This window comes from Vespa crabro, chromosome 22, assembly GCF_910589235.1.
Source record: "Vespa crabro chromosome 22, iyVesCrab1.2, whole genome shotgun sequence".
Taxonomy (NCBI): Eukaryota; Metazoa; Arthropoda; class Insecta; order Hymenoptera; family Vespidae; genus Vespa; species Vespa crabro.
The window spans coordinates 1,947,873-1,970,468 of NC_060976.1; the positions used below are offsets into that span (position 1 = coordinate 1,947,873).

General features: G+C 26.2%; 3 protein-coding genes across 5 annotated transcripts; 1 reads left to right on the top strand and 2 right to left on the bottom strand.

Annotated features, from left to right (window-relative positions):
- Positions 1 to 10: 10 nt before the first annotated feature.
- LOC124431693 (cytoplasmic aconitate hydratase-like) lies at positions 11 to 8,277 on the bottom strand. 2 transcript variants are annotated; one of them, XM_046979869.1, is made up of 15 exons: positions 8,127 to 8,277; positions 7,397 to 7,486; positions 7,048 to 7,214; positions 6,803 to 6,948; positions 6,229 to 6,622; positions 5,971 to 6,142; positions 5,617 to 5,834; positions 2,438 to 2,597; positions 2,125 to 2,345; positions 1,860 to 2,016; positions 1,492 to 1,727; positions 1,190 to 1,326; positions 924 to 1,071; positions 672 to 838; positions 11 to 557 (listed from the first exon to the last, which is right to left on the bottom strand). In XM_046979869.1, the coding sequence occupies exons 1-15, from the start codon at positions 8,161 to 8,163 to the stop codon at positions 305 to 307; spliced, it is 2,703 nt and encodes a 900-aa protein (XP_046835825.1). In that variant the 5' UTR covers positions 8,164 to 8,277; the 3' UTR covers positions 11 to 304. The 2 variants fall into 2 exon arrangements, with proteins under 2 accessions (XP_046835825.1, XP_046835824.1); XM_046979868.1 differs by lacking the exon at positions 8,127 to 8,277 and adding an exon at positions 7,873 to 8,027.
- A 415-nt stretch (positions 8,278 to 8,692) lies between these two features.
- On the top strand, positions 8,693 to 11,671 carry LOC124431840. The gene is made up of 6 exons (XM_046980181.1): positions 8,693 to 8,931; positions 9,040 to 9,396; positions 9,482 to 9,895; positions 9,999 to 10,052; positions 11,467 to 11,508; positions 11,594 to 11,671. The coding sequence occupies exons 2-6, from the start codon at positions 9,049 to 9,051 to the stop codon at positions 11,669 to 11,671; spliced, it is 936 nt and encodes a 311-aa protein (XP_046836137.1). The 5' UTR covers positions 8,693 to 8,931; positions 9,040 to 9,048.
- On the bottom strand, positions 11,316 to 22,420 carry LOC124431818 (dedicator of cytokinesis protein 1). 2 transcript variants are annotated; one of them, XM_046980132.1, is made up of 23 exons: positions 22,162 to 22,420; positions 21,413 to 21,654; positions 20,544 to 21,292; positions 20,094 to 20,250; positions 19,751 to 19,921; positions 19,247 to 19,627; positions 18,917 to 19,132; positions 18,459 to 18,781; positions 18,034 to 18,382; positions 16,489 to 16,587; positions 16,057 to 16,247; positions 15,634 to 15,984; positions 15,262 to 15,538; positions 14,870 to 15,117; positions 14,643 to 14,774; positions 14,272 to 14,551; positions 13,972 to 14,195; positions 13,609 to 13,905; positions 13,127 to 13,436; positions 12,929 to 13,038; positions 12,531 to 12,795; positions 11,826 to 12,308; positions 11,316 to 11,732 (listed from the first exon to the last, which is right to left on the bottom strand). In XM_046980132.1, the coding sequence occupies exons 1-22, from the start codon at positions 22,196 to 22,198 to the stop codon at positions 11,835 to 11,837; spliced, it is 5,883 nt and encodes a 1,960-aa protein (XP_046836088.1). In that variant the 5' UTR covers positions 22,199 to 22,420; the 3' UTR covers positions 11,316 to 11,732; positions 11,826 to 11,834. The 2 variants fall into 2 exon arrangements, with proteins under 2 accessions (XP_046836088.1, XP_046836089.1); XM_046980133.1 differs by lacking the exon at positions 16,489 to 16,587 and having other exon boundaries at positions 11,316 to 12,308.
- Positions 22,421 to 22,596: the final 176 nt, after the last annotated feature.

Sequence of the window (22,596 nt, forward strand, 5' to 3'; positions counted from 1 at the left end):
ATTTCAGAGATGGATCTTCCAAGTTTGTAATTTCATAAACATTTTTATAATATATCTTAAAATATAAACAATTTTATACCATACCACCTTTAACAATAATATACACCAACAATTATTAGTTTAGTAATTGTAAACAGTTATTAGTAATTATTTTAAAGCCAAGCACGAGTTAAGTATCCGCTTAAGTAACATTTTCCATTGAAGTTATACACATTTGCTTTTATATATATATATATATATATATATAAAAAAAAAAAAAAATAAAAAAAAATAAAAAAAGAAAGAAAGAAAAAGAAAAAATTTATCAGAGCATTGTTCTGATCATATAATTAAGAATACCCCCATGTTGATAATAAGTTAAGTCAACTTCTGTGTCAAAACGTACAATAACTTCAAATTGTTTTCCCTGATCAGTTGTTACTGTAATATTTTGACCGGGCTGACAATCATTAGGAAGAATGATGTTAAATTTTTCTAAACCGGTTAATCCTAATGATTCCGCATTTTGTCCTGGAAGATATTGCAGTGGTATAATGCCCATTCCTACAAGATTAGACCTATTGAAATAAAAAAAAAAAAAATGCATTAATTGTATCATCAATATGGATAGATTATATAATTCAATTGAATAGACTATAGAGACAAAATTGAAGTTATCATTTTATAATTACCTATGAATTCTTTCATAAGATTCAGCTATTATCGCTCGTATACCAAGAAGATACGGTCCCTTTGCAGCCCAATCTCTAGAAGATCCAGAACCATATTCTTTACCGACTAAACATATTAATGGAGTCTTATCTTTCTTATACTTTTCTGCAGCATCAAATATATCCATCTGAAATATATATATAAAGCTCGCAATATTATCGAATTTATGGAAATTAAATAAATACGTAAATAATATATAATACGAGCAATACCTCTTCGTTAGTTGGAATATAAATTGTTCGTGGTCCAGGTTTACCAATAAATTTATTGAGTAAACGTATATTTGCAAAAGTTCCTCTCATCATAACAGAATCATTTCCTCTGCGAGAGCCATAAGAATTAAATTCTTTTGGTGTTAATCTATATAAAAAAAAAAAAAAAAAAAAAAATGACAAATACAATTATAGATCATGAATTATGTATTATATTTAGGTTTTTTTTTTTTTTTTTAATAAAAAAATAATTATCAAAAACTTACCCACGACTCGAAAGATAACGCGCTGCTGGAGAATTACGTGCAATACTACCAGCAGGACTAATGTGATCAGTCGTTACAGAATCTCCAAGATTCAAGAGTACACGTGCGTTGGTAATAGATTCTAATTTAGGGATCTCCTAAATCATATAAAAAAGAAAAAAAATAAATAAATAAAATAAAATAAAATAAAATAAATAAAGTATATATTGGAAGATATAAAAGAACTGATCAATTTTTTCTTAAATTCCCATATATAAAAGCCAAAGAAGTGAATAGTTCCATGAATACATACGACGACCCACCTTCTCGAGCTTATCAAAATATGGTGGTTTTTGAATATATGTGGAATTAACATCCCAAGGATATAATTTACCATCAGGAGCTACTAAATTTGCCCAACTGCTGCTACCTTTTTCAATTTTTTCATATACTTCTTTAAACATAGCCGGTATAACGTATTTTTGTTCGACGTTTTGTATTTCCTTTCTTGTAGGCCATATATCTTGGAGATATATAGCCGTTCCATCTTTCTTGTATCCTATTACACAGGAATAAAACATTATTTATTTACTTATTTATTTATTATTATTATTATTATTATTATTATTATTATTATTATTATTATTATTATTATTATTATTATTATTAATATCATGATAAAGTCGCATACCCAAGGGTTCTTTTTCAAAATCAATATCAACAGTGCCAGCAATAGCATATGCGATAACCAAAAGTGGCGATGCCAAATAATTTGCTCGTGTATTTGGATGAATTCTACCCTCGAAATTTCGATTCCCGGACAACACGCCGCAGCATACCAGTTCGTTCTAAAATAAAATATTAAATGGTCAGAAAAAACGAATAGAAAAAAGGGGGGAAAAAAAAAATAAATAAATAAATAAATACTTTCGATTGATCAAATTTGATTGAAATACCTTTTCTATGGTATTTACTATAACTTCTGGAAGTGGGCCACTATTACCAATACAAGTCATACATCCGTAACCAACGTTATCAAAGCCCAATTTTGATAAATACGGAATAACTCCGCTTTCTTGAAGATAATACGTTACCACACCAGAACCAGGCGATAATGATGTTTTTATATATGGCGCTACTGTTAATCCAACTTCAACAGCTTTTCTAGCTAAGAGACCTTGAATGATCGTCGAATATTTTTTTTTTTTGTATTAAATTTCTAAAAGTAAAATTTGTAGAAAAGAATACTATCGTAGTTTGATTATTTACCTGCTCCTAACATAACACTGGGATTACTAGTATTCGTGCAACTTGTAATTGCCGCAATAACTACCGATCCGTGCCTTAATTTATAATCTTTTCCTTCGTACTCGAACATACCGACGTTGTCTAATTTTTCCTTATTTAATCCGTATCCTTTAAATCCTATCTGAAAAGTAGAATTAATTTCTTTTTATTTTTTGTATTTTTTTTTGTTTTTTTTTTTTGTTTTTATCAAGTAATTATACTCTTTAAGAATATAATATTATTAATATAAAATAATGTAAATTTTATTGTATCATTCTAAAAGAGATTTGTACAAGTAACAAAGTAATTCATAAAAATGAAAAAGAGAAAAGAAATAAAATTGAAAAAAAAAAGAAAAGAAAAGAAAAAAAATAAAAAGAAAAAAAATAAATATAATAGAAAGTTTGGAAAAATTTTCCTTTAACGAATGATCTTCAAGATACACAATCAATATTCTATGATCATAAATTTAACGACTAATCACTTTAGAATGATGTTAAATATCTTCATTAAAGAATCATTAATGAATACAGATTACAATGTCCTTACCATTATTGTTATTTTCTCAGGAAAAAACCTTTTAGAAACGTGACGTTCAAAATAATCAAAAGAGATACTTAAATACCAATATAAGGTATAGATATTTATGAAATAATTTTCATTTCTCTTCAAGGTCTATTTTATTTCTTCTTTTCAAATTTTCTAAGACTTTTCATAATAATATTACGTTATGTACAGTGTTACTTTAGGAGTATTCTTTCGATTTCATGAAGTTACATCCCTAATATAAATTATCAAGATAGTTAATGTTACTGCTTTAAAAAGGCCTGGCCTTAACAATTTCGTACTTTCACCGATCGTAAAACGATTTAAAAAAAGAATGCAATATAACTTGACAATATATTTATGACAAAATAATTTTTTCTTTCTTCCTTCAAAATATCCTTTAAATCTTTGATATAGAATGAGATCTAAATCCATTGCAAATTGTTTTAATAATTTTCAAAATGATAATACGAATGATCGGATGGTAATTCAAATCTATTAAAGTATGTACGATAAAGTACAAAACGAATACGACAGTCGTTTCGAACGAAATATGTGAACTTTGCAAAATTACAAAGAAAATGTAGTATCAGCGATTTCTATTAGGTCGTGATGACTTCTAAAGCTCGACAATTAGCGAATGAAGAAAAAAAATATTTCTTTAAATTAATCTTAAAGAAATTTGTTTGTATCGTCAGTTTTCTTTTTTTTTGTTTTTGTTTATATATTGTTCTTAATATCTTTATAAATATAAGAAGAAGATACGAACCGTTTATAACAACGTATTTAATAAGTACAATTAATTATTATCTTTCTTAATTTTTTGTCTTCCTCCCCCCTTCCATCACCTCCCCTAATATTTCAATATCATACTCAAATTATAAATTTATCAGTATATATTTAAATTTTACATGACATTTATGTAAACTTGAACGATCAGAAGGAAAGATAAAAATACAAATATTTCGTCAAATTTCTTAAAAAAAAAAAAAAAAAAAAAAAAAAATTAAACATCATTCAAATTAATTTAAAGGACTACGTATTATTTGAAAAATTTTATATAAACGTGAAAATATCTAAGAACGATCGAACAAATGGTAAGTCAGCACAGTTAATTGAGCATTTATCAAATATCTTACTATCGTATAAGCGTAATATTATATTGGCGTTGAGTATGTTTAAAAAAAATAAAAAATAAAAAAAAAAAATAAAAAGGAATTGATCAATAACTTCATTTCAATTACTTGAATTGCCGACTGACGGATCATTTAAAAAAATTGAAAATTTGTACACCTTATTAAAATGTAAACGATTCCAATGAATCATTGTGCCCAAACTAATGAACGAACATGCAAAGTGTTTGCAAGGAGGGGTTTGTAAATTTGAAATTTTTGAAATTCTGACAGTTTGAAGGTAGTATTCTTGACGACATTATTCTTGGGACTTAAGAGGTGGGGGAAGTTGGGCCATGAAGTATAAATTTCGGATCCGTAAGCTAAGGTCTTCAGTATACGAATAACAATGTAGCGCGCATCATATGTAAGCATTTAATAACTCAACCATTGTTTAACTTTTTTATTTTATTTTAAAAATCATAATTTTAATTTTTAACTTTAATCTTTTCTGGATTTATATAAATGGTTAGTGAATATTTATTTTTTATTTGGTCTTTCGAAATTTCTATATACTTTTGTGGAATACAACAAATGGAATTTTATTGTAAGTATTTATTGAACACAACACATATCACGAAAAATATCGCATTAATTAAATGTGAGATTAAGAGAATTAATAAAAAAAAAAAAAAAAAAAATAAATAAATAAATAAATAAATAAAAAAGAAAGAAAGAAAGAAAGAAAAAAATTGAAGAGATTGCCGTTGGGTGAATTCTCTTCCGGTCTGACTAATAAAATGTCTCACCGGGTAGGATTTATCCAACATCTGTCTCTGTCTGTTACTCCAATCATCAAATATCAAGAATATAAATTTATTGATTTGTTGTCGGAGACGAAGTATAGATCCAGTGACAAAGTTATAATTAAATTGTGACTAGATCGAAATACTCGTCCTCGATGGCAAGAAATTACGCTGAGTGATTGTACTATATTGATTAAATAAAGAAGTCCTGTTTATTTTTCTTTGGTAATCTAGCTGTATGGTAAATTTAAGGTCATAAAGCTAGATTAGCGGGATGAAATACATGGGACACAACATCGATGAATTTTCGAATAGAAGAGAGAAGAAAGAAGATTAATTTAGAATGATTTGAGTCTGCGGGAACTATTGTTGTGATATGTTTTTCATAATGTCATATCACAGCTCTAATTGCCCAGAACCTTTTCATTTAATCTTCCTTTAAAATGTTCAATTATAATTTTTATGCTAATAATCTATAATTAGAATGAAACTTCTTATTATCTGAAAATTATGTTAACATCAGTCCCATATTTTCAAGTATGATATAAAACAAATATAATTTAGATTGACGAAATTAATTAACCGTCACTGGGTTATATTTGCTCTACATCAGTACTGTTTTATTATCATCGTATCTCTATATCCTTAAATTTATATTTTATTACTAGAAATATTTTTATTATTGTATTAATCTTACCTTATTGGAAAGACAAGATTGAAAATCTGTCTTCATGTCACGTACAGATACTCGATCGTGAGGTCTCTTTGGGCCACTAACACAGGATACTACAGTATTTAAGTCCAAGTAAATAACTTCAGAGAATATAGGATCTTGATTTTTATCATCGTAATTTCTTAACATACGTACAGCGGACAGATACTTCTCAATTTTCGCAATATGTTCTTCTGATCGATCTACAAAATTCATAAAAATTAGAAATATTTTTAATTCTTTCATAACATTATAATTTTGAATGGAGATCTTTTTTAACTTATATTTATAATAAACATTTATGTACATAATAAGAATAATATTATTTCAATATCTTACTAGTTTGTCTGAGATATGCTAAACTCTCTTTATCCACCGCAAAATATCCAACCGTTGCTCCATACTCAGGACACATATTGGAGATTGTCGCACGATCTGCTATACTCAATTGTGATACACCAGAGCCAAAAAATTCTACAAATTTTCCAACAACACCTACTTGCCGAAGATTCTATAAATATTCATTTCTTTGTATTTATTAGATACATTTTATAGCATATTTTGTATAATTTTGGAAATATTAAATTATTTACAGACCTTTGTAATAGTAAGTACTAAATCTGTTGAGGTCGCATATTGACTTAAAACACCTTCTAACTTGTAACCAACAACTTTGGGTATTAACATGGATACAGCTTGACCTAGCATAACAGCTTCTGCTTCTATACCTCCAACACCCCATCCAAGGACACCAAGACCATTAATCATAGTCGTGTGTGAATCTGTTCCAACCACACTATCAGGATAAAGAAGACTATTGCTATCAAATACTACCCTGGCTAAATATTCTAAATTCACTTGATGCACAATACCACTTCCTGGTGGTACAATTAACATATTTTCAAATGCTTTAGCTCCCCATTTTAAAAATACAAAACGTTCCTTGTTCCTTTCAAATTCTATGTCTTCATTTTTTTTCAATGCATCTGAACTACAAATATATAGTTTCTTAAATATCTATTATATTACGTATAATAATAATATAATATATTATTATTGTATTGTTAGTATTTGACATGTTATATTAAAATTTTTATTGAAATAATTGAACTTTAAAATATTTTTATACAATTATTTCTATGAAATAATGGACTGACGAAATAATAATTACCTTCTAGTAAAATCAACTTGTATAGAGTGATCAATCACAAGATCTGAAGGACAAATTGGATTTATTTTATCAGGATTACCATTTAATTTTTTGACAGCATCTCTCATAGCAGCAAAATCTACAACTGCTGGAACTCCAGTAAAATCCTATAAAAAAAAAAAAAGAAAAAAAAAATATAAAATTGTGTAAAAATTGTTACTAAAAAGGTATTTGAATCTAAAATACTCATTGATTTCAATACATACTTGTAAAATTACTCTAGACGGCTTGAACGCTATCTCAACTCCTTCAGGAATCGTTTGATTAATCTCCCAATCAAGAAGTTTCTCAACATCCTTTTTTTTCACTTGAAATCCATCGCAATTTCGTACACAACTCTCTAATAAAACCCTTATCGAGAAGGGTAGTCGGTCTAAAAAAAAAAAAAAAAAAAAAAAAGAAAAAAAAAAGAAAAATCAAAAAAAATCAAAAAAAATCAAAAAAATCAAAATCAACAAATATTAACTATCATATTCGTTTATATTTTAATAAAAAAATTTTATAATATCCAAAAGTTTGATCTTTCAATAATATTATAAATAATATTATAAATACCATATTTTTCTCCTAATTGAGTAACATCATAATAACGAAGAGTCGGATTATCTTCTAAAGTCTTCAGCAACTGCTTGTAAGGATTTTTATCTGAACATAAACGATATTAATTAATACAGTTAATTAATGTAAAAGATTAAAATATCGAATTTCAATTATGCAAACAGCATCATTATCTTATACAGTTATATAAAACATATACAGATATTAAAATATCTTAAACAGTTATATAAATGTAAATAAAAAAATTTATTATTATATATATATATATATATATATATATATTCCAATTTTATTATTACCAATATAAATGTAAAATAATATAAAAATAATACAATAGTATTAACCAGAATACAGTCATATACTTTATTTTATATTTATATATAAAAGTAATATTATGAAATATTTAATTTACAAAAAAATTTTTTTAAATATTTGACAAAAAATCTACATATCAATGATAACTGTCTATTTACCAGATGAATATCTCATTCTTTTAATAATACGATTAATTTGAAATCTTCTAAATAGCAAAAACTGCATACCGAGCGCCCTCATAATTTTAAATATAATTCAAATAAATCCCTTATATATTTAATAATATACATTTTAATAAAATAAATGAATAATTATTGAGATATGTCAAAAAAAAAAAAAAAAAAAAAAAAAAAAAAAAAATAATAAGAAAATGAAATAAGATTGGTAAACGAATATGAAACTATCAACCCACCAGCCATGACCGCTGTTGCTTCAGTCACGTCGTCCATTCAAACGCAATTGTGATTTTTCATGACAGAATAATGAAAGAAATTAATCAGTAACTGTATTGCGTGCACTTCGAAGTGCAACCATTGGTTACACGATCTCCCTCTGGAGAGGAATACAACAAAGCAGAGTTTAAAACATAGATCTTATAACTCGTATGAAGGGGCACTGCTATGTCCTTTTTATTCATTTTTTAAATTAATATTTTAAGAAATATATATTATGAAATAAAATTAATTTCATTGATTATTATTTTATTTTAATATCTTTTAATTTTTAATCTGAAAAATATGTTAAAAAATATAATGAAAAAAATAAATTAGAAAATGTTTCCATTGAAAATATCCATTATCTGATTCAGTTGTATGAACATATAGATCACGTCCAATTCAAATTCAAAAAAATAAATCTTCACCATTTTGAAAAAGAATCATTTATTTTTGAATATTATATTTATAATTGATTTATCGTTGAATATTTTACAATGTTCAACATAGATAACAATAGGAACAAACCAATGAGCGATAAGATATATTTTAATCTGTACCTTTTTATATAAATATAGTATACTTTTTATATAAATTTAGTTCTTTATAGTTTTCTACAGTTTCTGACATGATAAAGAAACTCCCATTTTCTTTGAATAAGATAATTCTTATGCGCTATATGTGTATTATCAAGTTTTAGTTATAATCTTATTTCTTTTTGTTTTGCGTTTCCTTTACAATAATATTCTAATAGATCCAGTTCTTTTTCTGTTTTAATAAAATGTAAGTTATAAGAAAGCTTTAAATTTACATTATATTATTTTTTACATAGTTATATAAAATATAATTTTAATACTTATATAATTAACAAATTTATTTGAACAATTAAAGCATTACATTATGGAACATCATATCAGACCACCACAACCTTTGAGTAATAATTTGCCCAAGACTTGGTTTATTTGGAAAGAAGAATTTCTTATTTTTATGAGATTGCTTGGGCATATGTCTCGCCCAGAAAATTACAAAGCAAATCTTTTTAAAAATTTTATAGGACCAATAGGGCTAGAAATAATAACAAAGTTAACATTTGATCGCCCAGATGATAAAGAAAATTTAGATATACTAATGAAAAAAATAGATGAATACTATAACCCTCCACGAAAGATTGTAGAGACACGATATGAATTTTTTAATAGATCTATGAAAAGGAGTGAAACAATAGAAAATTATATCCAAAGTTTAAGGGTACATTAGATATAATAAATGTTTTACGTTGGTCATTATAAAAACAATTAACAAATCTTTATACATATTAATTTTATGTTTATAGGAGAAAGCAAAAAATTGTAAGTTTAATAATTTGGCAGAAAGTTTAGTAATAGATGTTATCGTTCTTCATACTAAAGATAAACTATTGCGCAATAAATATTTGCAAGAAGACAATCTTGATTGTGACAAAATTATAGAAATTTATAAAAATCATAAAATTGCATCATTGGAAGCTAAGTGTGCAAATCCTATAGATCCATTTAAAGAAAAAGATAAATTAACTACAGTTCCCAAAGGAACAGAACCTAATAACTTCCAACAAAAGAAATCTTGTTGGAGATGTAAAACTACTCACGATGTAAAACAATGTCCAGCGTGGAATTATAAATGTAAAAAATGTGGTAACATGCATCATTTTGAGATATCTTGTCAAAATGTCTCGGCAGAAACGAATAAACCGTGCAATAAAAGTGTGGTAAGTTATTTTTTTTTTAACACAAAAATATAAATACAAAGATTATATTTTACTATAAATTCTATTTCAATGTATTTTAAACTTTTTTAATTTGTTATTTTAGAATAATTTGCATAAAAAAGGAAAATCATTGAACTGTAATAAAATATTGAACAATCTATCAAAATAATATTTTATAAAATAAAGTATTTCATTACACAGTAATTTTAAAAAAGAATTTTGCAATTATATACTAAATAATATATAACATTTTAATACGAAGAATATATTATTACTTAATATAATTATTATGTTGGTTTAATCTGTATTTGTGATATATATTTGATCGTGATGATCATATATGATTTGATTGTGAAATATATTGTTATCAATATATGTGATAGTAAATAAAGGAATAGGTTATATAAAAAAATATTTTTTATAATCAATATACAATAATTATTGATATATTATGCATTGTAGCAGACATTAAACAAATAACATTTTAATCAAATATAATATAAAGTAACTTTAGTATTGGTCCCTAAATAAAAGCCCTCTTTAATAAAGAGCACTATTAAAATGAAATGGCACTATCTACATTTGTATTAATATGTTAAACACATTAAATGATATCACTGTAACAAATTGAATGAAATAAACATTTTTAAATTTGAATAACTGTTTGTCTTTCATAAATTTTTCATTTCTTATTTATATCTGTTGTCTTTTATATCTTAAAAATTGTAGTATAGGATAATTAAAAAATATAACATTTTTTATTTATGATATAATCTATAAATTTAAATAAATAAAGCAATAATTGTCTTTGGTATGAAACCTAATGGATGAGTGTAGAAACGTGTAACTTATATATGAAGTCATAGATGCTAAAAAAACTAAATATAAAGATAGAATGGCTTAAATAAAAGATAATATATAATTAGTATATGGCATTGCGCTACAATAGATTAATGTGATATGTACTATTCTTGAATATTTGATCATGCTTTTGTTTACCTCATATAATTTGTGAAAGATTTATTTTTATTGTTTTTTCATGAACATATCAGCAAATTTTGGAATTTTAATTGGCACTAAATCCTTAAAGAAGATTCATGTTTATGATTTTAAACAGGACGGTTCCTATCAAATTACAACAATAATAATATTATCTTAAGTTAAAACTAGAAACATTCTTTTATGTTTAAAATTATTAATATGTTTCGCTAAACAATATGTTATATAAATTGTAAATGTACAAAATATAAACGATATTTCTTTATCTTATCACATCAAGATTTCTGAATATTATATAACATTTATAACATTGAATAATCGTTAATTAATTTAATGTTATTAAAAATAACAGATCTCCTGACGTGCATGAAATTTTTTGTTTATTTTAAAGTTATGTTTAATGTCAAAATTTATAAAAAAAAAGAATGTACATATGTTTTTACCAAACATTATTAATATTATCAAGAAAATATAAAAAATCTATGTAAAGTTTATTTTCGCATATAAAATTCAAATATGATTATTATAGATTATTCATTTTGAATATTTGTCATGTTTTAAATATCTTATAGGGCATACAAAAATCTTATGACTATTCTCTCAATATCATAGAGGTAATAGTCTATTTCATTCCTAATAGCATTTAACCAGGTTTTTCCTTTTTATTTATTTATTTTTTTTTTTATTTTATCTTTTTAGATTTCCCTAGATCATCTCTATATTATAGTTATAGATGAAATACTAGATGTTTGTGACTATGCAATGATTTTATATTAAGTATTAAAAAAAAAAACTTACTGTGAATAGTAATAGTTTACGTTTGTGATAAGCTTCAAATCTAGGGAGATATTACAATATTATTCTGTATATACTGTATGCAATCATTAGCATGCAGATAAGTATAAAGAAGAAAAAAATAAAAATAACGTACATAAATATGTCATGCTGAAGAACTGTCTTGAACATAATTTTCTATCGTACTTGATGAAAGCACAGAATTCTTTAATCCATGAGCAGGTCTTTTTGGTTTTGGTGGTGGAGTCGGTGGCTTAGCTTGACTCTCAATGTCATCGTCAGTAGGCGTTGGAAGTTTATTCTTTATCCATTGTCCAAATGATCTGTTTATATTGTTTGAATTTTCCATTATTGATGAGATACGATGATCATTAAATTCTTCTGGCAAATTGCAATAATCGGCCTCACGAGTTTTCATAGGGAGGGGTGGAGGTGCATCATCTTCTGAAGCAGTGCTATCGGTTGTACCAACGCTATCTCTATTATTTTCCCTTCCAAAGACATTTGCCTCGGAACCATTATGAGTATTTCTTAAATAATGTTGCGATTGACCAGACCAACGATTACTTATTCTTCGTTCTTTTTCCACTTCCGATCTTAATGGTCGTTTTGAAGTTAGCTAACGTATATATTATAATCTTAATAAAAGTTGAAAACACAAGGATATATATATAGCTTTAACTCTTTTTGCAATATGCGAATTTATAATATTTTCGTAAAGCTTCATATATAAAATTTAAAGAAAAACCAAATAAATAAATAAATATCTTTAAACGTAATATTCATTATAGGATTGTACTAAAATCGAGTATTAAGCAAAAGCATAAATAGTATCCTTTACCTCTTGGCGAAGTTCAAATATCGGGGTGCTAGGGAAACTTGGTACCAACGACGTAGTCGATACAGCCATACTAATCTGTGAGATTTCGGTAGGTATAGTATACCATTGACTTGTAGGCTGATCATTTTTTGTTACTCCAGATGAGTCACTTTTACGTGCACTTCTTCTTTTAGATTCTTTCTTTTTATTTGTACCAGGACTTGGATTCCCTAATGCCTTTTGCAACGAAGCTGATGATAAAATATGTGAACGTAATGAACTGGTCCTATAAAATTATATAATAAATTTATGATTATAATTTGTCTTTATTAATTTTAACTTAATCTTGTTATAGTTATTGTGATTTTGTAAAGATAATAATTTCATATACTTCATCTAAGTTACTTTATAAAACTTACTCTGTACTATTTATGTTAGTTTCAGACAAAGAATAACTTTCATTTCTGAATGTTTGTGCTCTTCGCATAATTACTCCTTGTGTCATAGTTTCAATTTGAAGATCACATGTCTATTTGGTAATCAATTCAATTAATATTGTCTTATGTTATGGAGTTATTTCAGATGTTAATAATTGCATCATTAAATTAATAACTTACTCTTTTACCATATTTGGCTTCTACTTGACTTTTCATAGACATAAAACATTGTTCCAACCTCTGATGAAATGGAGTTAGTTCAGGAGGTGCACGAGCTTTATGTATCTGTACACCAACACCTAAAAGTGGAATTTGTTCCGCTATCAGACTTTCCAATTTAAGCAAATCTGAACTTTCATCCGAATGGGATTCTTTGTAATCAACATTGAGAAAAGCTTTCTCATAATTATCAATGCCACCCATTACTGCAGGATCCAATACTCCATTTAATTTCATACTTAAAGGATTTACTGGAAGACTAGGATCGGTTCTGTATAGAAGATAACAATATTATTACTATTAATATATTTCGTTCATTTATGCATACACACAAACACGCACAGATACACATCAGACATCTAGCATTTATACTTACAGATGTATGTTTGAACTTTAGTAATTTCAAAACTAACAGTATAAAAAAGAAAATAAAAAACTCATACCTATGTGCAACTATGAGATCTCTAAGTGCTGTATTTGTAGCTTCCATAGTTTCTATTGCATTACGAAGTGGGCTTACTAAATAAGTTTCACTAGAAATAACAGGAAACCATCTAAGAATTCCTGGTAATGGATGGCTTGTAACGAGAACAGTTCTTTCCAGCCATAATGAAGCAAATTCATTATTATTAATACTTCCTCCGTCCTTTTCCTTATCACCGACATTAGAATTTGTATTAACAAAATCTTTTCTTGGTCTTGAAAACCGAAAACGCTGGACATCATTTACTCGATGATACCTAAAATCAATAACATTGTTTTTATTTAAGAATAATACATCTTTGCTATATAATTCAATAAATTACCTCAAAACTGCATCAGCTGTTACAGGTTTTCCACTCAAACGATGTTTTTTCTCATCCATTAATGGTTCTACTTTATTAATTTGAACATACTGATGACTAGATTCTAAAATATCAACGGTTGGTGGAGACAATTTGTTCATTTGTTCTGCATTTGGTAACTGATTAAGTGTTCTTGAAGAAAAATCACTAAGTCGTTCATATTCTTTCCCGCGATAAACGAAAACCTATAATAATATTCATGTAACACAATGGCAAAATTTTACATATAACAAGATAAAAAAATATTTTATAAATGTATACTTTATTTTGAAGGAAAGGAGGATGTCCACGACCATAATAAGCAACCCTGAAATATTCTGGCTCAGGTCTTAATTGTTTTACTATACAATCATAAAATTTGGCCATTCGTCTCAATAAAATGGATAATTGCAAATAATCAAATGTTTCTTCTTCGTATTGACTAACTAATTCTTTGCAAACACTAAGAGCACATTCCCACATTTTTCCTTTATCAAAATATTCAATCATATCATTATACAAAGCTTCTTTCAATTCTCTATGAGTTTGACATGATGGATATCTAAAATGAAGATAAAAGCATATATTATCATCTCATTATTTTAATAGATTGATTAATCCAAAGATAATTTAACAAAAATGGATAAATTTACCTATGAGATATTAAAAGTGGTGGTAAAGGTTGATCACTCCAAGCTAATAATTGACTATGAAGTTTCAATGTGTATGCTGCTTCTGTGTAATTATCACATTCTAAGTGAAGTTCACACAATTTGTTGACATACCTACGCATAAGAATTTTTGTTTTAATATCAGTTTAAAATTTTTTAAATAAAAGATAAAAAATTTGTCAAATTTATCCATATCTTGTAATACATGCCTGATATACATTTCCTTTCTATTTATCTCAGAATAAAATTCTAATAAATTAACGGTACAAAGCATTCGATGTTCCTGAGATTCTGCATGAATAATATCACGATATTGTAATAATCGTTCCATTAATTTTGCAATAGTATCTACAAATCGTAAGCCTTGTTCTCGCATCGTTGAGTGATCTTCGCAAAGTGAATACATTACTTGTATCCATAATTTACGAAATTGTTCATCTCCTCTTCCTCCCTCTACCTGTGCAAAATAATAATTACTAAAATTTGACTTAATAATAATAATAAAAGACAATTGTATTAATATAAGTCTCAATTAATATTATATTATATAATGTAGCAATAGAATTTCAAATAATTAAAAATTCAAAGAAACATGTTATACCAGGATATCCAATTTTGCAATCATTTCATTTTCATATTCCATAAAATTAGCTTTAATATGCGCAGGATCACGTTTTGTATCGCCGTATCCTTCAACAATTCGTGAACTATAAAATTCACATTGCATCATATCAAAAAATATAGGTATGGTAGCTCTTCTTAATTCAGTTTCTGGAATTAAAGCCATTTCTAATATCGCACCAACTAAAGCAGGAACAAATTGTATTTTATGTTGACCCAAATTGAACCACATTGATCGAATTTCAAACGCTGTTTCTCTATAAAGAAGCAATTACAATAATATGAAAGTAATCAATAAATAGGATAATGTTAAATTAAATGAAATATATTTATAATTTAATTTAATGATTACCTGCGCATATCATTGTAACGCATAATAATTCGATTACGTTTCGCTGGTGAAAATGTTTCAAGTTGAAGAGCTGGTTGGGTCAGAAAAGCAATTGCGCAATGAAAGAAATTGGACCATGCTTGATTTTCAAACTCTGTGAAGAAGTAATCTCTAATGGTGCCAGAAAAATAGCGTAATGATTTTAGAATTACACTATTTTGAAGCATTATCATTTCACACCAATCTCCTGGAAATACAGATCTTGAAACCAAATCTTTGAATACTAGTAATATCTCCATTAAAAAATCGAGTAAATCAAATTTCGTTCCAAAATGATTTATATAAACTTCATAATGATGCTGTGTCATTTGTCTATAAATAAAAACAATATATTAATAAAAATAATATTATTTTTTAAATATTATCTTTACTATAAAATTATACCTGAAGATTGCTAACATAACAGACACTAAGTTTCCGACTAATGGATTTTCTCTATCCATTGATATGACAGTTTGTATAATAGTTCTCAAAGCTGTCATCATGATTTCTTTAACATCAGCTATTGTAGAACCTATGTCCTTTCTGAATGTTAATTCCAAAATATCTGATAATATTTTAATACATAATTCTACCTGTATGAATGCAAGCAAAACAGAAATAAAAAAAAATTAGCTTTGCATGTAGTCTATATTCAAGACGTGCAATGTACAAATATTACTAAAAAATATATAACATTTTCGTATCATTGTATATAGGAATCATTAAACCATTGAACATATTAAGATGATTAGACACATTAAAATGTATTCATCTTATATCATTTGATTTAATTGCAGATGATATTTTTAAATTCCTCCTAATTGGAACAGTTACCTCTTCAGAGTAGCCACGATGCTGGTTGAGTCGGTGGCGATTTTCTCCAAGCAGCCTGGCTACCTTCGCCACGCTTTTTCCAGGTGTACTTGACAGTCCCTTATATACCAAAAACCAAAACCATACCAAGTACACAAAAAAGAAAAACCCTTTGTTAATTGGACCATAATGCCAATTCTTTGTAATAACACAATGTAATTCACGTAATAATTTATAACGTTACTATAAATTACATAGTAAAATTATACGCAACACAAACATAGCAAATAACAGAAAGCAAGAACAAGATTTGCAAGTGAGTACAGTGGAAAAAGAGTTGTTATGTACCGATATTATTTTTTATTATATTTATATTTATAACATAATTCCATCGTTTCAATACTACTATGTTTATATAGATTGCATTGTACAATTTAAATAGTGACTCTATTCTGTTATATAAGAATTTCTATGCAATATTATATCATGCTTAAATAATATATGCCAAACTACAGAGATAAAGTAGACTAAACTAGATGAATGTAAGTTTTAAATATCATTCATTTTTTCATTTAATTGCTATTCTACTATGTTATATTTATAATAGTTATTATTTGTAGTAGTTTTGTCTCAAGACATATTAAACCAGAGAATTCCATGCAGAAGATAATATTTCTTTATTTTTTTATATTTCAAGCAAGAAAAATTCCCAAGTATAATTCAATCAAGAAAGATAAATAATGGTTTAATGTTTAGAATAGCACAGTATTTTCCACAATGCAAATAAGAAGACAAAAACCAATTTTATGTGTGTGAATTAATAGAAATGTTGGTGAAAAGATGCGTGGCAGAAGGACGTCAGGCTGCACGGAAAGCACATGTAATGATACCATATACAAATAGTATAGAATAAATTTGTAATATAAATGGAAGTTATATTAAATTCTGATTATACCAACCTCAATAGATATGAATACTGAATAATTAAAATAAATATGAATAATTAAAATAAGATGATCAAAGCACGATGTTATACGTGAATATTAGTATTTTATTACCAAATATAATCAAAATATAGATTAGAATCGCTAATCAAAAGATAGAAAATTATTATTTTATTTTTATAAATAACTTTTTTTTTTTTTTTTTTTTTTTTTTTGAAATAAGAAATATTTTAATTTTTATTAAAGCTATTTTTAAATTAGTATGAAATTAGAATGTTTAATGAAATTAAAAAATTTTTTTGTTTGAATGTTTATGGAAATTAAGAAAATTAGAATGAAATTAAGTAGAAAGATCTCACTCATATACCATAACTAGAAATTTAGAAGAAACTACATTCTACAATTACTTTAATACACTCTATAATAAATGAATGTATTAATACCTAAACTGATATTGACTTCCTATTAATAATAACAAAAATTAATTTAGATTTTTATTATTAACAATAAATTATATCAATATATTCTAAAACATACGCTCTTTAAATTTATAAATAAATTATTGATCTTTAATAAGTTATGAATTTTAATCTTTAAGATATCAAACATGATTATATCTTACCTCTTCTTTTGCTTCTAACAGATCGCGAACAAGAACAATGATTTTTGACAGCAAAATACCTCTGCAATCCACATCTAAAAAAAGTGGGCTATGTACAATATCATTTACTGTCATCATTTTTTGTTTTGTCAATCTTCCAGCTGGTAAAGTCGTCAATAATTCCGTTAATATTATACTTAATTGCGTGCCACTATAAACACGTAATAAATGAGGTATTGTTGTTGGTAAATATTTTAAGCATGCTCCTTGAACCAATAAAGTTGCATCTGTATTATGTCTCATAAGCTCAACAATAGAATGTAACAATTCTGTTAAAGTTTGTGAAAATTCTTCTTCATCGTGATTAAGCCTATTGAAATAATTGTGGAATCGTTAATATCATTATTTATCAATGATTATATTAGAAAATTTAAGAAATAACATACTCAGTAAACAGAAGACGAGATTCTACAATAAATCTCATGCAATATTGCAAACTTTTCATTGTTTTTAGTAACAAATCACGTTCTTGTCCATCAGATGTACTAGCACCATCTATACGTTTTCGTAAAACTGCAATTAACTTTTTGTAGGCAAGAGTTGCAGAGAAGCTTTCAGAAATATATAAATCTAATATTGGTTGAAAATGCTGATATTTTCTATCAGATACGAGTCCAATGATGTATAGAAGACATTCAAAGACCATGTCATCATAAACATCACTATCCGAGTTACTCATCAAGATATTGAATAAGGCATCTAAAACGTCCTAAAAGGAATTCTGTATAATATAATTGTCCATTATTTTAACGCATGTGCGTATATATATTTATATTATCATATCATTGTCGGTATTAATGTATTAAAGATTTTTATTTTTCATAAGTAAAATCTTTTCTCTTACTTGTAAAAATTTCACTATTTCTTCGCCATCTACTTTCATCAGAGCAGCTAAAGACTCTTTTAAATCAGTATTATGAGATGCCCAATTAAGCAAGCCCAATAAATCAACATTTTGTGTTAATTTTGTAGAGCAAACATTTGTTACTATTAAAAAATTATCTTTATTGCTTAATGTCAATGAACCCAAAGTTGGTTTCTTTTCTGTATGCAATTTAAACTAAGGACACATGAAATGTAATATTAGAAAATTTATATATAAAATATATTACTATGTAAGAATAACGTATGTGTATATATATATATATAAATTTTAGAATAACTAGAATCTTACTAATTCTATCCGTGTTGAAGGTAATTTTAAATATGATATATCCTTTTCCTCATATTTCTTTTGATCTAATTTATAGACTAACAATTCATGTTGAATATCTTGAAGCGTTGTACCATTGCGTTGCATTAATCTGACATAACTCAATGCAAATGGTTTTTCTGATTTATCTTTGGCTTCATTAGAACTTCGATGTTTGAATGTAAATTTCAAATGTGCTTGTTTGAACTCATCTATTGGTATAGCAATTTTAAACGTTTCGCACCATCTAGGTTTATCTTCATGATAATATATAACGCTATGATATTCATCAATTGCCGTAGTTCCACCTCCTAAAGTTATGACACCTGGAATAGGAGTGCCACACTCGTTGCAGACTTTAACCTAATGGAAAATACATATAATAATAAATGGATGCATAATTTTAAGTATAGATTAACAAGTATAATATTTTATATATTATATAAATAAATACAGTAATTAATTACATAAATTGTGTATACAAACCGTAACTTCTACATTTTTATCAGTAGACTTTGCTCCTCTACTAAATTCACCACTAATTAAAGTCAGATAAAGGTCATTTCTTACATCACCTGGCAGAATTACTTCTGGAAAACCCATTTTTCTAGCAATAGCAACATTTCCAAGTACCAAGTGAGGATTTTCATCTCGTACCTGTATATTAATTATAAAGTTAAAATTGAATGTGATCATAAAAATGAATTATTATTTCTTTTTATAAAAAGGAAACATATATATATGTGTGTAATTAAGTTATACAAAATAATGTCTGCAATAAATAATACAGTACATAATAATTAAAAAAATAACCACAATTATTACGTACTTGTTTTACATCTCCTCTAAGTAATTTCAAACTTGCCCATAATCCTTGTCCACCGCCAAAGTTGTTGTTACTATTTCCTCCACTTTTTTGAATGTTAGTATCTTTTTGTGCGATAATTCTACGTAAAGTACCATCTAAACTTTCCTTCTCACAACATCTGAAAATTAAAAAGAATAAAGCCAACAAAAAGATTCTTATTTAATTTTTAAGAATATACATGTTATTATGCTAAAAAGTTATATTAGATTGCCCAAGTAATTTCAGAATTTTCAATATATATTTTCTTTTTATGTAAGTAAATGATAATATAATTAAAATTAAATGATAATTTAATTTTATTGAAAATTCCTATATTATTTATTGGCCTAATTTTATATAAAAATATACATTCTTATACTTAGGTTTTAATATCATATAAGAAAATATTATAATAACAAAAAATATGCTTACTGTACAAATGGAATGAAGTGATGATGTTCAACATCTCCTTCTAATTTACCTGTAATGTATAATGTAATATCCATAGCAGCGACACCAAATGGCCTTCGCATACTTTCATTATTTTTAATAACTTTCTGATTATTTTGTGCAATACTTGAACGACGATGATCTATTTCTTTGGCTTCCATACCTCCAACTCTAATAACATAACAAGCTAAATAAACTTTATCTCTAGCTAAATCTCTAGATCCTAGATCAGTAAATAATACTCGAAGATTATGTAACTGATCGATGTCTCTGGCGAGTCCTTCTTTACTCCAAGAAACAACATAATTCTCTGTGATAGCTTTCATTTCTCTACCATCGTATAAGGTTAAAAGTAATTCTACATCTTCTACCATTTTACAAACAAAGTTTTTTACACTGACAAAGAAAATGTGAGAATATACAGGTGTTTGAGCTTTTAAAGATTTTTTCTTGGTTTCATTAGTAGCTTTTCTGATTCTTTCAGCAGCTGTTTCATGATGATAATACAACTGAATAGTACTTGTATTTTCTGGATTCATAACATTTCCTTGATCATCTCTTACAACCATGTCCAAGTTTAAAAGTTGATTACCAGTATCTATTTTAGCAGTTGCTAATCTTTTAAGATCCTTCAACTCATCTATTGTTAAAGTGCCTTGTAAAATTTTACTTCTATATCCTATTAATGTCAAAATTTGTTCTTGTATTGCTTTAAAATGGTTAGAATGTATCTGTGACAAAAATAAAAAATTATGATAATAATGATTTATACTATTAGCTACAAAAAAATATGAAGTCTATTTTACATTATTTAACTTTTTATATATTAACATTATATATTTAATACATACCACATATAAATGTTTCCAATGATGACCCCATTCTCTTAAAACACTAGTTATCTCATGTATTAATGTATCTATATTATTTTGATTATTTAAAACATGTATGTATGATTTAGGAAAAATTCCAATTGTACCCTTAATCTTTTTACGGCCATAATACCATTCACCATATTCTTCATAAATTTGCACAACTTCTCCAACCGTTAAAGGTAAGGCACAAAATCCTTCCTTGCCAAAATTGTAAATAGCTGAAATTAAAAAAAAGAAAAACCTTATGAAAAAGTTCATATCATACATAATACATGAAAAGATCATGTAATCAATATATACAATGTAAAATATCATACATAACATATATTTTGATATCATTATTTAGAGAAAATCATATAAAGATTTTTATTCAATATAATTCTTAAGAAATTATTATTATCTTTAAGTAATGATTATTTAAAAAGATGAAGAAAAAAAAAAGAAAAAAAACAAACTATAATTATAAATTTGTATGTTAATTAATATATTAGTTAAAGGTTATAAATTTTAATTAATCTATTATAGAAAGAAATAACAAACATGTATTAATTAACATAGTTATAATAAAAACAAAAAATTGTCAAGATAATTGTATTTATTTATATCAAAGTATAACGAAGCTGCAACAATTAACATTTTATTTCATCTTAATACGGGGCACCTCCCAGGATGTAATATGTCGTAATGAAAACATTATAGAATTTCTTTGTGAAAAATTTACTTACCTACTCCTAAATGTTTCTTGATGCGCTTCCATGTCATTTTTATTTAAATCGTTACTTTAGTTTATTTATATATTAATAATTAAGTATTTTTACGTATACATAAAAAAAAGTAATTAAATATACACGTCAATATACACTAAGCAATTACATGTCGGATGTGCGCATTACGCATATAACCAAAATATTGTATTTTCATCTTAATATCTAGATAATATGATCTGAAAGAATTTATTCTCTACTCTAGATTTTACCAAGATTTATCCAAATTTACTTTACGTTTTGTTACAACATATATATATATATATATATCATATATACATACACATACAAACACAAACATATATATATATATACATACGTTGCTTTCAAGAGTTTTCAAAATTTTGCTGTGAACAAATAAAACTTCCCTTGCTTGTTAAATCTATATCCTACTTA

Bases quoted from the DNA above. Each gene is read 5' to 3' on its own strand.
- LOC124431840 (XM_046980181.1), top strand. From the start codon at position 9,049: ATGGAACATCATATCAGACCACCACAACCTTTGAGTAATAATTTGCCC. The intron at 9,397-9,481 runs GTACATTAGATA...TTATGTTTATAG, and splicing joins ATTATATCCAAAGTTTAAGG to GAGAAAGCAAAAAATTGTAA. The intron at 11,509-11,593 runs GTAATAGTCTAT...TTATCTTTTTAG, and splicing joins ATTCTCTCAATATCATAGAG to ATTTCCCTAGATCATCTCTA.
- LOC124431693 (XM_046979868.1), bottom strand. From the start codon at position 7,954: ATGAGGGCGCTCGGTATGCAGTTTTTGCTATTTAGAAGATTTCAAATT. The intron at 7,487-7,872 runs GTAAATAGACAG...GTTTATGTTCAG, and splicing joins AAGAATGAGATATTCATCTG to ATAAAAATCCTTACAAGCAG. The intron at 2,598-5,616 runs GTAAGATTAATA...TCTACTTTTCAG, and splicing joins AATCTTGTCTTTCCAATAAG to ATAGGATTTAAAGGATACGG.
- LOC124431818 (XM_046980132.1), bottom strand. From the start codon at position 22,198: ATGACATGGAAGCGCATCAAGAAACATTTAGGAGTAG. The intron at 19,922-20,093 runs GTACGTAATAAT...ATTAATATACAG, and splicing joins TTAGAGGAGATGTAAAACAA to GTACGAGATGAAAATCCTCA. The intron at 18,782-18,916 runs GTAAGAGAAAAG...AATTCCTTTTAG, and splicing joins AAATAGTGAAATTTTTACAA to GACGTTTTAGATGCCTTATT.